Source organism: Salminus brasiliensis, chromosome 19 (genome assembly GCF_030463535.1).
Source record: "Salminus brasiliensis chromosome 19, fSalBra1.hap2, whole genome shotgun sequence".
NCBI lineage: Eukaryota > Metazoa > Chordata > Actinopteri > Characiformes > Bryconidae > Salminus > Salminus brasiliensis.
The window spans coordinates 32,113,027-32,130,589 of record NC_132896.1 but is presented as its reverse complement, the minus strand read 5'-3'; the positions used below and the strand labels follow the sequence as shown (position 1 = coordinate 32,130,589).

The window sequence follows — 17,563 nt, the reverse complement described above, 5'->3', positions numbered from 1 at the left end:
TTATTGTACATGCATATGATTTTGGGGTACATGCATGGTGTTTTAGCACACATGCATGGTGTTTGTGGTATAGGCATGGTCTTTTAGTGACCTGCATGGTGGTTTGATGTAATGGTGTTTTGGGGTACATGCACAGTGTTTAGGGGTACATGCATGGTGTTTTGGGGTACATGCACAGTGTTTAGGGGTACATGCATGGTGTTTTGGGGTACATGCACAGTGTTTTAGTGTACATGCATGGTGGTTGGGGTACATGCATGGTCTTTTAGTGACCTGCATGGTGATTTGATGTACATGCACAGTGTTTTAGTGTACATGCATGGTGGTTGGGGTACATGCATGGTGTTTTGGGGTACATGCACAGTGTTTTGGGGTTCAGGCACAGTGTTTTAGTGTACATGCATGGTGGTTGGGGTACATGCATGGTGTCTTGGGGTACATTAATGGTGTTTGTGGGAGAGGCACAGTGTTTTGGGGTACAGGCACGGTGTTTTAGTGTACATGCAGGGTGGTTGGGGTACATGCATGGTGTTTTGGGGTACATGCACAGTGTTTTGGGGTACAGGCACAGTGTTTTAGTGTACATGCATGGTGGTTGGGGTACATGCATGGTGTTTTGGGGTACATGCACAGTGTTTTGGGGTACAGGCACAGTGTTTTAGTGTACATGCAGGGTGGTTGGGGTACATGCATGGTGTCTTGGGGTACATTAATGGTGTTTGTGGGAGAGGCACAGTGTTTTGGGGTACAGGCACAGTGTTGTAGTGTACATGCGTGGTGGTTGGGGTACATGCATGGTGTTTTGGGGTACATGCACAGTGTTTTGGGGTACAGGCACAGTGTTTTAGTGTACATGCATGGTGGTTGGGGTACATGCATGGTGTTTTGGGGTACATGCACAGTGTTTTAGTGTACATGCAGGGTGGTTGGGTACATGCATGGTGGTTGGGGTACATGCATGGTGTTTTGGGGTACATGCACAGTGTTTTGGGGTACAGGCACAGTGTTGTAGTGTACATGCATGGTGGTTGGGGTACATGCATGGTGTTTTGGGGTACATGCACAGTGTTTTGGGGTACAGGCACAGTGTTTTAGTGTACATGCATGGTGGTTGGGGTACATGCATGGTGTTTTGGGGTACATGCACAGTGTTTTGGGGTACAGGCACAGTGTTGTAGTGTACATGCATGGTGGTTGGGGTACATGCACAGTGTTTTGGGGTACAGGCACAGTGTTTTAGTGTACATGCACAGTGTTGTAGTGTACATGCATGGTGGTTGGGGGTACATGCATGGTGTCCTGGGGTACATTAATGGTGTTTGTGGGACATGCACAGTGTTTTGGGGGTTTGTGCATATTGTTTTGGGGTACATGCATGGGGTTTTCTTGGGTACATACATGCTCTTTTAGTGGCCTACATGGTGTCTTGTCTTGGTATTTTGTATTTTGTACATTTAATATGTTGGGAAACGGCCAGGTAAATAGGTGTAATTAATTAATAAAATGTAGATGAACGGATCTCTGGAGAAGGGGCGTTTAGGACACGGACCCTTTAAGAACAGCCAGGTCTCCTCCCAGCAAAGTCTCGCGAGACTGCTCGCGGACATCGTTACGTGGCTGAAAACCAAAACAGTGCAGAGATGCGAGCTGATCGGTCCAAATAACACCGGATACAGCGAACCAGCAGCGGGGCGCTCAGTCAGAGCTGAAGAGCAGCAGCAGGAGTCCTCCCAACTGCAGCTCGAGGCCTGGATCCGGCTGCTCCTGCGGGTAAACCTGCCTGGGAGTGCTCAGAGTGACTCAGCTGAGAGAGACAGACAGACAGGCAGACAGGCAGACAGACAGACAGCCTCCTCATACATGCGTTCAGCAGCGCAGCGACCCGGATAATACACCCCCGGACAGCCGGTAGAGACATGGCCGAGGACTCCCCTCTCTCCTCGCTGGAGTTCAGCTCCTCGCTGCCTCCTCCCCGAACTCGGATCTTTAAGATCATCGTGATCGGAGACTCCGGGGTGGGCAAGACCTGCCTGACCTACCGCTTCTGCGCCGGCAGGTTCCCGGATAAGACGGAGGCCACGATCGGGGTGGACTTTCGGGAGAAGGTTATAGAGATCGACGGGGAGAAAATTAAGGTGAGCAGACAGGTAGACAGGTAAACAGACAGACAGGTAGACAGACAGACAGACAGGTAAACAGGTAGACAGACAGATAGACAGACAGACAGGTAGACAGACAGACAGGTAAACAGGTAGACAGACAGACAGGTAAACAGACAGGTAGACAGACAGACAGACAGACAGGTAAACAGACAGACAGGTAAACAGGTAGACAGACAGACAGACAGGTAAACAGACAGGTAGCCAGACAGACAGGTAGCCAGACAGACAGGTAGCCAGACAGACAGACCGACAGGTAGACAGACCGACAGGTAGACAGACAGACAGACAGGTAGACAGACAGACAGGTAAACAGGTAAACAGACAGGTAAACAGACAGGTAGCCAGACAGACAGACCGACAGGTAGACAGACCGACAGGTAGACAGACAGACAGGTAGACAGACAGACAGACAGGTAGACAGACAGACAGACAGGTGAACAGACAGGTGAACAGACAGGTGAACAGACAGGTAGACAGACAGGTAAACAGACAGGTAGAGAGGCAGACAGGTAAACAGACAGGTAGACAGACAGACAGGTAAACAGGCAGACAGGTAGATCTGATGGTACAGTATTCACCTGTGGGACCAATCCAGCATCAGTACCTGACCTCACTAATGCTCTCGTGGCTGAATGCAATCAAATCCTCACAGCTGCAGTGTTCCAATATCTAATATAAAGCCTTCCCAGAAGAGTAGAGGCTGTTGCTGCAGCCACGAGGGACACGTTGCTTATGAATACCCAGCTCATGATGCTGGTAGATGGTCTGAGCTGGCCTTTGATGGTCAGTGTGGTTGAAAAGCTGGTCAGCAAGCTGGTCATACTGGTTGGCGAATGCTAGTTGGTCAGTTTGACTGGCGTGGTCAGGCTGCAGCAGCAGCAGCAGCAGCAGCAGGTCAACCCTTGAACCCTTGAGCGTGATCATACTGGTTGACTAGCTTTAGCTTAGTCAGGTGGGTCATGCTGGAAGGCCAGCTAAACCATCAAACACCACATACTGGTTTACCAGCTTGACCAGTTCGATTGGCTTGAGCTTGAGCTGGTCTGAGACCCACCTGAGATTCACCCAGATCTACAGGCCATGGCTCCTCAGCTCCGATACAGCAGCCAACAGACACCTGTGCTGACCATCATCACACCTGGGAGGGATGGGGATGGGGAGAAGGTTGGCCATCAACCCAGCCCTGCCATGTATTTTTGGGCATGGCTGATACATGGAGAGGTATATACAAGGTTTAGGGTTGTTTCAGGGCCTCAAATTCAGCGTTTTATGAACCCACTGTGATGCACATATATGCAACTGTTGCAGTTGTTCTATTAAACCAAGATATTTTCATGCATAAGTTATTGAAAATGAGATGAAATTGAACCTGGACTGGACTGGAGTACTTGATGTTTAGCTAATAGTGACCGAAATGCAGGAAAAACACCAAACCATGAGTGCAGATGGACTCCAGGAGGCGGGAATCTCCCTCCCTCCCTTTCTCTGAAGTGTGTGCTGAGCAGCCGCAGTAGCAGGCCTGAGATCTGCATGTCTATGAGGTACGAAGCTCCTCGGTGTGCCTGTCGCTGAAATCGCAGATCATCATCTGCTCTATTTCTGTGCAGCTGCTGCTGCTCCACACTGACACTGAATCCCTGTGATATTTCTCTGGTACTCTCTGTGAGGCGCCCACGCTGCCCCTCCAGCACACACTCCTCCGGTCATGTCCCTGTTTACTCACCAACACACTCGCGCTGTTTGTTCTCCACTGCTGGGAGGACAAAAGCGTCTCAGCACTGTGAATCCTCGCCCCTCCACTCGCCCCCTCGGTCTCTGGCTTTCTCTCTGTATCATACACTCTCCTTATGGCTCCTAAAATTCAATAATCGGATAGTTTAGTGGTATAAATTATAATTAACAGCTGTTTCCAGATCAGCAGTAAAAGGAACGCGTCTGAATTGCGTACTAATTACTAATACTAGCTACTTTTTGAGTATTTAGTATGTAGTATAGAGGAAAGTGTCAAAGTTGAGTAGCCAAGATACCCTTTTTTGAGGATTATGGGGTTATAATGGACACTGTTATCCCATAATGCAGTGCGAAAAACAGAAAGGGCAGAGCTACTCATGTCTGGAACAATTATTCAATTATAACAAAATACTGTAGCAGATAACGAGGCAAGTGCAGTGGCTGGGGCTGAATGCAATCAGATCCTCACAGCAATGTTTTAGTGTACTAGTGTAAAATCCTAGTGTAAAGCCTTCCCAAAGGCTGTAGCTTTAGTAAAGGGAGCCGAACTCCCGTGATTACAGAAGAAATGTTTGCTAAGTAGGTGTCCGCAAACTTTTGGACAGTTACTGTGTTGGCCGGTTATTGGCCGAACGCTGACCGCTCTCCGTTCTTCCCTCAGGTCCAGCTGTGGGACACGGCGGGACAGGAGCGCTTCCGCAAGAGCATGGTGCAGCATTACTACCGCAACGTGCACGCCGTCGTGTTCGTGTACGACGTGACGAGCGCCGCCAGCTTCCGGAGCCTTCCGGCCTGGATCGAGGAGTGCCGGCAGCACGCCCTGGGCCAGGAGGTGCCCCGGATCCTGGTGGGCAACAAGTGCGACCTACGGCACCTGGCTCAGGTGAGCACGGAGGTGGCGCAGCAGTTCGCAGACGCCCAGTCCATGCCCCTTTTCGAGACCTCGGCCAAGAACCCGGAGGGCGGCCGCAACAGCAGCGACCACGTAGAGGCCATCTTCATGACGGTGGCGCACAAGCTGAAGTCCCAGAAGCCCCTGGTGCTGAGCCAGCTGGCAGCTGGGGGCAACACCGTCACGCTGGGAGGGCGGAATGAGCAGGAGGAGCAGCAGCGGGGGAACTGGGGCTGCAGCTGCTGGAGGAGCTAGTGGGGAGGGAGGGAGGGAGGGAGAGAGAGAGAGAGGGAGGAGCTTAATCATTCTGCATTTGTGAGACAACTCAAAGGGGGAGGAGCCAGTGAGGGAGCTCACCAATTCTGAACTGGTGCACAGTAGTAAGGGATTAGACATAAGGGAATTTCATGCAGGCAGACAAACTGCATCCGTATCTGTAGAGAAAGTGGAGCCTGTAGGTGTTCCCCACCCGTTTCCTCTGGAAATCCGGACTGGAATCTCAGTACATATTCAGATCGGCTCACATAATGTGCAATATTACAGACAGCTTCAACCCCTTTGAGGCTTCCGATTCAGTCAATCTTAATACCATCGATATAATATCTAAAAAACACCTGTTCAAAAGTTTGGAATCCCTTTTCATATTAATAATGGCTTATATATGGTTATTTATTTTAGTGACTAAGTTAAGGTGTACACTGAGGCACTAGTACTGACCACCAGCAGAGGTATTTTATTTGTTTTTACCAAACAATGACATGAACGACATGAAAATGTTTGTGGACACCCCTCCTAATGAACACATTCATCTGCTTTAGGTTGCATATCCACAGATGTGCAAGTGCACACATACACTCTTGTCTCGTCCCTGTAGAGATAAACATGAACCCATTAGCACCATGCTGCCTAATGCTTGAGGGCTAGAGGGGTATAACGCCCCCAGCGTTGAGCTGTGAAGCGGTGGAAGAACTCTGGAATGATGCTGGTGCTCCATACAGTGCTTTTGGGATGAGTTGGCGTGGTGATCATCCAACATCCTGATCTCGCTAACGTCTCACTAACATTCCTGTTGCTGAATTTCATCAAACCATCACTGCAATGCAAACATCAAGTAGAAAGTCGTCCCTGGACAGTAGAGACGGTTACTCCAACTTGTTTTAATACCCTTGATTTTGGAAGAAACCATGGATGAGCAGGTGTCCCAATACTTTTGTCCAAATAGTGTAAACTTTGAACTCTTTTTTTTTTTACTTGTTTACACTTCATGTAATTGACAAGGGACGTCAATACTTTTTTTGCATACAGTTCATAATTATCGATTGATTATCTATCTATCTGTTCTGTCCCACAAGGTTTGATCACCACGTTTCAAAGCCGAGGCCCTGAGGCTGATCACGCTTGGAGCAGTGCACTAACATGCCAGTTCTGTTACTTCACTGAGTGATGGGGGGGAGAGGGAGGGCCATCCTACCCATCTGTGGCCCGATGTCTTAGAGAGCACAACTGGTCTTGTGCTCTTTGGGACGTCCGGCCACCGATTTCTGTGGCAACACCGGTGATTGAACCTGCGCTCTCCCAGAGATCGGACCAACACTTAGACAGATATGCCACTCGGGAGCACCGGTTCTCGCTTTGTCACTGTTTGAAATATATGAAGTTGTGGAGAATGACACGCATTAATCTTCAGCAGATATGATAAGCTTGCATGCTTTATATGACTAAAATGGTGATTCCAAACTTTTGAACACTAGTGATACACCAATAAGGTGTAGAACTGAAGAATGGACTCTTAGGGCCGGTTTTCCGGGCAGGGATAATACCTAGTCCCTGACTAGACAGCACCCAAAATGGAGATTCTTAATCAGGGAGAAAACGTAGACCTAATCCATGTCCAGGAAACCAGGCCTTAGGATTTAGGGGTTAAATTGTTCTTCCTAACACATTTTGAGGTCAGATTTCCTGAAAAGGCTTAATAATGTCCCCTCCAGGCAACCTTACGACACCTCAGATAATATAGCAGCCCTGCAACGTCAACACAGAGCATTCCTTCACTCGTTTATTAGAAATACGTGAGCCGTGAATGGAGGTTCCTCTTGGACCAGCTGAACATTGGCATTCACTTTCACTGCTCAAATGATATCCTGGCAATTATTCCTAAAACTCAGCAAAATAGGTCTCAGATTGTCAGAATTAGGGGTGTGGCGATATGATCAAAAATGATATCACAAAATAACAATAGGACATTTTCATTATACACAATATTTACTATTTTTTAAAATATTTTCTCATAGGTTTTTAAAAAAATGCTATCCGAATACGAACCCTTATTTATTTATTTATTCAAAATAGTCTAATTGGATGCTGCACTACATCCAATTAGACTAATTATGCCCTCTTTATACTGAAATAGACAGTTGGTCAGTGTTCATTAAGCACTCACAATATCCACTACAGTATGCTCACATAAAAAAAATAAAAGAATTGATCATGGTTTGATAAATTTCATATCACAAAAAAATGAATATATCATAAAATATCAATAATATAAATAACATATCAATAAATAAGTCAGATGAGATTCCCCACCCCCAGTCAGAAGATTAATGGAATCTATTTACAGCCCTTTTTTAATGTTGTGAACGTCTCATTCCAGTAGCAGATCATCTTGCTTTGTTTTAAGCATTATTCCGTCGCTGTCCTGCAATCTCCAAAATGCCAATTTTACAGGAGAATAAAAACTCCTTCTTAACTTTCAATGGAAGTCAGTGTAAGATCTTTTTGAAGGATTTCTATAAGAACTTAGTGCACAACGCAAAGGACAACAGCCAGATTCAAAAGAAGCCAGACAGTGAAAAACAGCAAAAATGGAGATGCAAGGTTTTTTTATTTTAATACCCTTAATTTTGGAAGAAACCATGAACGAGCAGGTGTCCCAATACTTTTGTCAAAGTAGTGTAAATAAATCAACAAATCTTCTACAGTAAGCAAACGTGAACTTTTTCACTTGTTTACACTTAACACTTCATGTAATTTAACAAGGGACGTCAATTTTTTTTTGCATACAGTTAATAAATGGTGATTGATTATCCAATATAAGTTCTGTCCCTCAAGGTTTGATAATACACAAGGTTTGTGTATTAAAATCAATTGAAAATTTAAATGATTTGCCAATAGAGAAACACTTAATTTTGTAGATTAATTTAAGTAAAAACATCTAAAAATAAGTTTATAATCCGATCACATTCTTACAAGATGTCAAAATGAGAAATATTAAATAGTTTGATAGGTTTAAGAGTTTATTTGGCAGGATATTATTTATGCAGTATTGCGTTGGGCTGCCTCGTTGTCATTTTACAAAACAACACATCTCTAAATGAGGGCTAAAAGGGATTTAACTTGCAACACACACATGCGCTCACACACACAGTCAGAAGGCTGCAACAGTGCTCCTCTGGGGTTCTCAGGGGAACGTCACATGGATATAAAGGGAAATGAAGGGAAGACAACACTAATATTATATAAATCCACTGTCAGAACAAGGAGAGTCTGAATTACGGTAGTTTTCGCCTTTGTACTGTACAGAGTGAGGCCGAGCGTTTATCAGCTTTACCACAGTCATTCATCAGGTGATCCAGGTCGTCCAAAGGCTTTAAGTAAAGAGTACAATCCAAAGGAAAGCTTTGCTCTCGGTGTCCAGTGTTGTATGTAATACTCTGAATCTGAATCATTAGGCTGCCCCTCATGACCTATAGAAGCAGTTGCCTCCAATATGCAGCACAAGATTCCTGATATATGACCCGTGCCTCACATAGTGCACCGCGTTTGCTCAGCGCATGGCCTTATTGTACTCTTAGAGCATCTGTATCAAGCAGCAGTCGCCCGTTCATCGTGTAACCCTTCAGTAGATGACTAGAAACGCTCACGGCTACAGGGCAGCAGCCTGGACTGAACCCTGCCCTGTTTTTTTTTAAGCATGCCATTGGTTCCCTTTTCCCGCGGTGGCCACAGCAGGTCCTGTGGTGAGCATGTGGGAAAATCCCCAGGCGTGGACATACCTGGGGTTTTTAATTTCTGGGAAATTCATCAGTCTAGGAGTTTATAGAGGTAATTGTGGGGAAAAAAATTATGCTTATTCCTGGTCAGGGTTAATTAGCGCAAGGCAGGATTAACCCCCTTCCTGGACAGGACGCCGGTCCAGCACAGGGGGTTAAAAAAATCACAGTTATACAAAATGTAGTCAATCTTACCCTTATTTTAATCAAACATTTGGTGTTTTAAGTTTGGATTTTTAGGTGACTTTGTAGACGTTTATTTTTTGAAGTTTGCTCTGGTTGATTCCAGTGCAGATTTCTTTTCCATTAATTTTGGGGCTTTTTTTATTTTTATTTTTTTATATATATAAATAAACCTGAAGCTCAGACTAAGTAGGCCTCCAGTACTTTGTAGGAGCTCAATGCACAATTCAAATGCACAAGTATTTTGCGCTTTAATACATTTATTATGCTAGATTGAGCTAGATTGAAAAGTAGGAGGCAACTGCAACACAGATCTACCAAAAAAGAAATTGGCCAGTTTTCATGGGGAAACCCTTACATATAACCCCAGATGTATCTAAACATGGCTAAATCAACATACATTTGCCTAAAATTAAGTTAAGTGACCTCAAAAACCTCAGCATCTCAGTAACTCAGTATCTCTAAAACAGCAGTTTTACAGCAGGAGGTAAAAACCTTCCTAACTTCCAGTGGAAGTCACTGGAATCTCATTTAATTCCAGGTCCATTTCGAGCATTTCTATTGGTCCAGTCATTTTGAAATTGTGACCCAACGTAAAGAACAGCAGCCAAGTTCACAATATGACAAAAAAGAAAAATTGCCAAATTCAAGGTTTCTGCACAATATGTGGGTCCTGATGTTCTGAGACTTTCTGAGATCATTTATAAATGCCCTCCGGCCAGGCTTTAGCATGGCTGCTGCGACCGTTTTCAGTTAAGCAGCATCTCCTAAACCTGGTTGGAAACTCCTTCACTCACTCACTCACCTTTAGCAGGCTAAAGATTCCCCACAAGAGGGCACTGTTAGTACTCTTATAGCTTTGGTGCTTCGCATCAGTAACACTGTGTCCTCGTTTGTTATGATAGCCATGTCGCGCCAATGCAGAGGTAAAGAAGCACATTTGACAAACGTTTTTACATCTGGGGTAGGAGAGGAGCTCGGCTGTGTAAATCATATGTTTTTCACCGAACTGTCACTTTAAAAAAAAAATACAGTGTTGTAAAGCTTTCAACTTGAAGACCTCCGACTGCCATAGGAGGGGAATGAGGAGGTTTAAATAGGAGACATTATTTTGGTTCTGGGTGGGTTAAGAGCGTGCAGTGCAGGTCAGGGTTCTTCAGCTTCTGCCCTGGAGGGCTGTGGTCCAGATCAGCAGGCCATGGCCAGGTTCAGCCGGTGTGTTTGAGCAGGGAAATCACCAAACCCTGCTGCTGGATGGCAGGCCTCCAGGATTAGAACTGAAGGACCATTGTTAGAACAGTCTTCAAGCAGTTCAGACAATCTTAACACTGCAGTGTTTTGCTGGATTGGGTCGGTTCCTCTTTTTGGTTGGATTTATTTTTCCTTTTCTTGCCAAAACTGGTTTATTTAAGTGTCCTTTTTATTTAAAGTGTAAAGTGAACATCTCCATTGTACCGTTTTTTATTTCTCAGGATGTTTAAAACCTTTTTTTTTATTATTATTATTATTGGACCTCAGATCATTGCTTGATCGAACATTTGACTCACCTCATGTCGCGTGTTACTACGTGACCACACATATCAGACTTTCTGCACCAGTTTATGACCATGTTATTGAGAAGGGACATAAAGAACAATGCTGAGAGCTCGGACAACCTGTTTGTTGCAGTTTTTATTTCAGTCAGATCTTGGAATAAAGCACCACGTCCATTTCAGAACTGAGTCACTGTGATTTCTGTGTGGAGACGTGATGTTCAAAAAAGGGTGAAGCTTAATTTAAGGTTTTATTAAACAGCTAAAACTGAAACCTGAACAATAGAGCAGAATTATCACCATTATTCATAATAATCATTTATAAACATTGTTAAAGTTTTCCTTTATATCTCCAAGATAGGCCCATGTGTGCATCATCATCATCATCATCATCATCATAATCCTTTAGAGAAATTCTGCCACATTACACCAATGTTTTTTAAAATAATAAAAAAATATTGCATATAATCATTAGGGCTGGGTATGCAATCCAAAATTCTTGGCACTGACTGATACCACTACAAAGTAGGGGTATAATATTACAAGTTTTCGTACCAAATCGTCACATTACCGGGGTCACAGTTCGGTGCCTGCAGTTGCACTGAAACGTCAGGCTGTTACTGGCAGTAGATGCAGTAATTTCAAGCATTTTGGCCCCAAAAAACCTTGTTTTCTCCAGAAAGGCAACAGAAAACAAACAAACAAACAAAAAACAAACAAACCCAGCTTTCAATTGAAGTCAATGTAAAAATATTTTAAATTCCAATATTTTATTCCAAGTCATTTTGGAGCATTGCTATTCTATTGTCCCTTTCATCATGAAATTCTCATTTTAAAATACATACAAAAATGAAAATACAGAGTTTTGAGTGACCGTAATGAAATTTTGCATATAATCTAAACTCTTGATTGGCTGTAAATATCGAACCTCATGAAACAGTCAAAATATTGTAATGCATTTCAGCCAGATCCCCAAAATCCACACCAAATTATATAAACACAATTGATCAAAAATGGTTGTTTATTTAACAAAATATAAAAAACACAGTATAAATTTTATAAATTAAATAAATTAAAAAGGCACAAACATTAAAAATGATGCTATAAAATCTGCATTTGGCACCAAATGATCCTCCTACAAGCAATACAATGAAATGTGAGGGAACTCATGGACACATGGAAAGGAAAACGCCACCCATCTGAAAGCCAACCTGAGGGGTCTGCCAACGGCAACTCCAGGGTTAATAAATCTCCTCAGAGGTCCACACTGACGGAGGCTTCAGACACTGGCTCAGACACCAGAACTGAACAGCATGACTGTGACAATAATGACCAGGCTGGTGTTCACACCCAGGGCTCCTGCTTTCACGGACGGTGGGTTTTAGGCAAGTCTGCTGTAGGGAGGAAGTGCAGAGAGCTCTTTGAGCTCCCGCTCGGGGCTCTGCTCTGTGAAGGACACCGGAGAGTTGAACACTCGCTCGTCTCCTCCTGAGAGAGATACAGCACTGGGTTATTATTCAGAATAAAAGCCTAAGCCTCAGGATGCAGTGTGTTAGCTAAGGGTGAATAGTGGGCCTAGGTGAGGAGGCCCTCCATAAACTTGTAGTCCCCTCCCACACACACACACACACACACACACAAGTCTCACCATGCCAGGTGCAGACCAGTTCGGTTGAAGCACCTGGGTCATTCTGGGGGACCAACGTTTCCTGTGAACACACACACACACACACACACACACACGTTAAAAGACAAAATTATGATTTTGATTGTAGTTTCATCTGTTTATTTTGTCTACTATATTCAATATAATGTATCTAATTATAACCTTAAACATATATTACATATATTAATTGCAGTTTTATTTGATCATGTAGTTTTGGTAACTTGGTTCCGAATGCATGTAATATTTTAGGAGATTCTCAAACATTTTTTTTTTTTTTAAAAAGTGGATTGATGTCAAATCTCCAACAAAATCTAAGCATTTTACTTTCTATATGACATGGGAACCTGCACACGTCCTCTGTGTGTTGTATGTAGTAATGATGATGGTACAATAGTGATTAAATCAGAGGGGAAAAAGGTGTATACCTTTTTAAGACGTTATAAGTTTTTTATAAAAAAAAAAAAAAAAAAAATTATATATATATATATATATATATATATATATATATATATATATATATATATATATATATATATATATATATACACTCTCAGGCAATCAGACAATTGATGCATTATTTTACAGTACATTCCTAAATGTATCATTTACAAAAGATTAAATGCTTTTTTCTTGTCAACAATTAAAATTAATCTTAATGATCTAATTATGCAGCAGTTTTGTATAAATGAGTGCTATTACCCTACCAGGATACCCCCTTCGACCTTGTACGTATACTACACTTCAGATCTTCACTGTTGTAACTATGTTATGGTCATAATTCACAACAGCTTCAGAGGCCTTACAATAGAACCCTGTGGGACTTTTATGAGCTAAATAATAATAATAATAATAATAATAATAATAATAATCATTAATAATAACAATGTGAATAAAACTGCATGCATAACATAGAAAAGATGCACACTAAGATCTGATGGCTACACAATGGTTTGAGTGGAACCTGGCAGGTTGCAGTGGCCTACCCCAAAATATCATCATTCTCTACAGTTTTGTGAGTCACATACGACTCAATCATTTGGGCCATGACTAGGAGCACTAATACAGTTCCCAGCATGCAATGACTGTAGATAGAAAGCAACCTGATTGTTTTAGGGACAGAATGAGTCCAATCATAAAGAAGCAGGGGTCACAGTAAGTTTATTTATTTAATTATTTATTTTTTATTGGGGTCTTTGAGTTACATTTACACACCGTTCTGTGACCCATGCTCATAGACTGAGTTATGTACTCAAGGTGAAACACTTTATAACCAACTATAAACCTTTGGGTCATTACGTCATGGTCCAAACTGGGCGTGTACTCACCATGCCGGTGGATGAGTCGAAGCAGCCGCAGAGCGGCAGACTGCGGCAGCCCACAAACATGATGAGGGAGGAGAAGAGCAGCGAGCCCATGCAGGCCAGAATCATGGTGCTGTTCGCTCCCTTCACCATACGGCTCAGCACGAACTTCTGCACAGGTCGCGCGCGCGCACACACACACACACACACACACACACACACACACACACATTATAAAGCTTTTAGTGTGAGATACACTACACTCCTCCGTTTCAGAGCAATAGAGAGAGGCTGTTCCAATCCAGAGATCAATACGGGTCAGGTTACAGTGAGGAACACTGCAGTTCCGGTGCTGATAGGTGCTAGATGGAGTAAGACGTCCCACAACTTCTCTAAAGTGTATCAGGATCTGATTATGGGTTCAGGCTATTACACCCTCCTCTTTTCTTGGAGGACTAAAGCTGCTGGAGGCCGAAGGAGAGCTAGGCCTTATTGAGCACAGAAGATAGTCGGCACCCTTGTAGCCTTACACTCTTAAATAAAAGGGGCTTGAAAGGGGTCTTTGAGTGATTCCATAGAAGAACATTGATCAGAGAACCCCTTGATGTGTGGAATCACCTGCCATGTTAAACATGAACCTATTGACACAATGACAAATGTTAGGCGTGGGCTAGAGGGGTATAAAGCCCCCCAGCATTGAGCTGTGGAGCAGTGGAAGAACTGTGTTCTCTGTAATGATGGACGGTGGAGCTCCATCCAGTACTTCTGGGACGAGTTGGGAAATTAAAGATGAGGTGTGTGTTGGGGTATTGATCATTATCACCTAACATCCTGACCTCACCAACTCTCTTGCCACTGAATACAATCAAATCCTCACAGCAATGCTCCTCCAAAACCTAGTAGAATGTCTTCCTCCATGGACAAGAGAGGCAGATACTCCAACAAAAGCAGGATAGAGTCTTTTTAAATACCCCTGATTTCCCTTGAATAAGCAGGTGTCCCAATACTGGGTAAGACTGTACCACTTCAGTGATGTGATGGGGGTGGAAGAGCTCGTCATCCTCCTCTCCGTAGCTTAGAGTCACACCAGCGTAAATGAGCACGATCACAGTGGCAAAATACGACAGCACAGAGGACACGATCATGACGTTCACCTGAGGGAGCGGATATGAAAGCCAGACTGCATTAAAATACCCCAAAAATAAAAAAATTAAATTAAAAATAATAATAATAAATAAAAATAAAAAATAAATAATATATACCAAAAGTATCCAGACACTCCCTTCTTATTGGTGAATGACATATGGGCTGCTGTGGAGCTCTACCTAATGCCATGGTTCAGCTATAAGGGTATCAAGGTACCCAGCAATGGGCTGTGGACCACTGGAGCTGGAGCTCCGTCCAATACCTTTAGGATGAGCGGACGTGTCAGAACTGATCCTCAAACATCAGAACCTGCCCTCACTAACGCTCTCATGTGTCCAAATCCAATCAAATCCTCACAGCAATATTCCAATCTGTAGCGTAAAGCCTTCCCAGAAGAGTAGAAGGCTATCAATAATCTTGATTTCAGAAGAATCGTTGAGCGAGAAGGTGTCTACAAACTTTTGGACTCCCTTGAATGTGTTAGCATGCTGCATTGAGTGCTTGTAGGAGCCAAAACTGAAACCAACCAGGATGGGGTTTTTCCTTTGAGAGGCAAAGAGGGCCAGCACGCCCGGCACAGCCATGATCTAAAGGGGCGAGAAGAAGATTAGCATTAAAGTAAACACACACACACAGAGAGAGAGAGAGAGAGAGAGAGAGAGAGAGAGAGAGAGAGAGAGAGAGAGAGAGACAGAGAGAGAGAGAGAGAGAGACACAGAGAGAGAGAGAGAGAGAGAGAGAGAGAGAGAGAGAGAGAGAGAGAGACACAGAGAGAGAGAGAGAGAGAGAGAGAGAGAGAGAGAGAGAGAGAGAGAGAGAGAGACAGAGAGAGAGAGACAGAGAGAGAGAGAGAGAGAGAGAGAGAGACAGAGAGAGAGCTCCTGTCCCGCCTCTTAGCTCAGGGTGCAGTGTTTGCCCAGTTACTGAGTGACCGAGTCTGACTCACCAGTCCAGCCCACAGCGGCGCTCTCGTGGCGCTGAGCGTGGTGCTCCTGCGGAAAACTGCGTCCATAAAGCCGCACACCACGCAAAGGCCGGAGCAGGCCACCTGCAGGATGCCCCACAGCACCGTGACCTTCTGGTTGAAGATGAAATACCTGTAGCGCTCCATCGTCAGTCTGGGCCTCCTAGATCTTCAGATCAGAAAATATAAGCTCAAATTAAAAATATTATACTTACAGGCCATGATGGTTCATAGAAGAGCGCTCTCTGCCAAAGCCGGGCTGTGAAACCGTGTAAGGGCTGATCCTCCTTCAGAAATCAGGGGTCTTAATAAGGAGTTTGAGGCCGTTTGCTGCAGAACCAGCCTTTCTAAAAGGCCCTTAGTGAGGTCAGGTACTGATGTTTGATCACACTTCGGCTGACCAATGAAAAACCTGCATCTCCATTTTTGTCAGTTTTTTTAGTTTTCTCCAACCCTGTAGCTGCTTCTGTACAGTGCATCATTAAATCTGGATGAATGGACCAATAGAAATGCTCCAAAACTGTAAACCTGTACTTGTAATACCATCTTTTTACATCGACTTCCACTGAAAGTTGTAAAGTTGCTGTTGTTGGAGATGCATGTTTTTCATTGGACAGCGACGATTTGGACCAGTCTGTACATAAATGAATTCACAGAATTGCAGAGTAGATATCAGGAGTTATGCAGGATTTCTACTAGTAACAAAATACAGATATCTGTAACTGGAGTTTTTACTAGTAACACTGTAACTCTAGACCCTAGAGAGTAAATTTTAAGTAAATAAACGTAAAATATGACCAATCAGAACTACATCGAGGATATGGCTTCGTTAATCTGCAGAGCTGATATTACTACAGATAAACATTTACTAGCTGATATCTGAAATAAGAGGTTCGACTAGTAAAAACTGCTTTAAAGAGATCCTTAATTTCAATTTTTACTAGAAATACAGGGTGACTTTAGAGTAAAACAGCTTGAATCTGAGTAAAAATGTGAAGTGATTCAATTTAATGACATTTAATTTAATTCAATTTACCCTAGAAACATTTATGCTAGCTAAAACTGCTGATCACAGATAATTTCATAATTAAGATCTGTAATATTAATTCATTCATTCATTCATTCGCTTATATGCAATTACACTGAAATTTTATTTATTTATTAATTATTATTATTATTATTATTTTAGTTAACAGTAAATAGTTTCCTCTATTTAAAATTACATTGTTAAATATAAAAAGGACTTTTATTCTAATAAAGACTGAGAACCGTCTCAGCATGTAGGCCTCAGCACCTCACCATAGTGTATAATGACTTACTGTGAGGCTCTCTGGGTTTTAATGATGAAGAGCTTAAACTGAGATCCACTCAAAACACACACACACACACACACACACACACACAGCCTACAGGTGCTTCCCCTCCCCTCAGGAGTAGAGGAGCTGCAGACTGCTTCTCCTTTTCCTCTAAAATCTCTTTATATTTACCCTGAGGGCCTCGAACACACACCCTGCTGTCTGGGCAGGTTTTCATGGCTCTCTAGAGAAACTGCAGCTCCACTGAAGGTGGGACAGAAAGTTGGAAACAGAAACCAGGCGAATGCGAGTTCAGCTAAGCTCCATTGTCTGATCCTGAATGACTGACCAACCAAACAGCCACTTCAGGCCCTGTTAATAAAGTGTGAACAGAAGCAGGGGGATGGAACCGGCTCCATATGACTCGAGCCCTAAATCTGAAACGTTTGGTCGATGTTTATTAATAAACGCACTCTTACCTCTCTGCTACTCTCCCGCAGGTCCCCTCACGTCCGTTCCGCTTCCTTTACAGCAGGTGAGTCACTCATTTACCTGGACACGCCCACTTCCCCATACAGTGGGCGTGGTCGAGCTCTGACGCCACAGGTTACGCTGGTGCCCAAGTCATTAATAGTTATA

The 17,563-nt window shown here is 43.5% G+C and overlaps 2 protein-coding genes across 2 annotated transcripts; one reads left to right on the top strand and one right to left on the bottom strand.

The window, feature by feature from the left end:
* Positions 1-1,612: 1,612 nt before the first annotated feature.
* rab33ba (RAB33B, member RAS oncogene family a) lies at positions 1,613-10,737 on the top strand. Its single transcript, XM_072663384.1, has 2 exons — positions 1,613-2,135; positions 4,555-10,737. Exons 1-2 carry the CDS (start codon positions 1,917-1,919, stop codon positions 5,038-5,040), a joined length of 705 nt encoding a protein of 234 aa, XP_072519485.1. The 5' UTR covers positions 1,613-1,916; the 3' UTR covers positions 5,041-10,737.
* Positions 10,687-17,443, bottom strand: LOC140540921 (uncharacterized). The gene is made up of 7 exons (XM_072663385.1): positions 17,404-17,443; positions 15,612-15,798; positions 15,193-15,252; positions 14,542-14,673; positions 13,544-13,690; positions 12,201-12,261; positions 10,687-12,040 (listed from the first exon to the last, which is right to left on the bottom strand). Exons 2-7 carry the CDS (start codon positions 15,774-15,776, stop codon positions 11,934-11,936), a joined length of 672 nt encoding a protein of 223 aa, XP_072519486.1. The 5' UTR covers positions 15,777-15,798; positions 17,404-17,443; the 3' UTR covers positions 10,687-11,933.
* Positions 17,444-17,563: the final 120 nt, after the last annotated feature.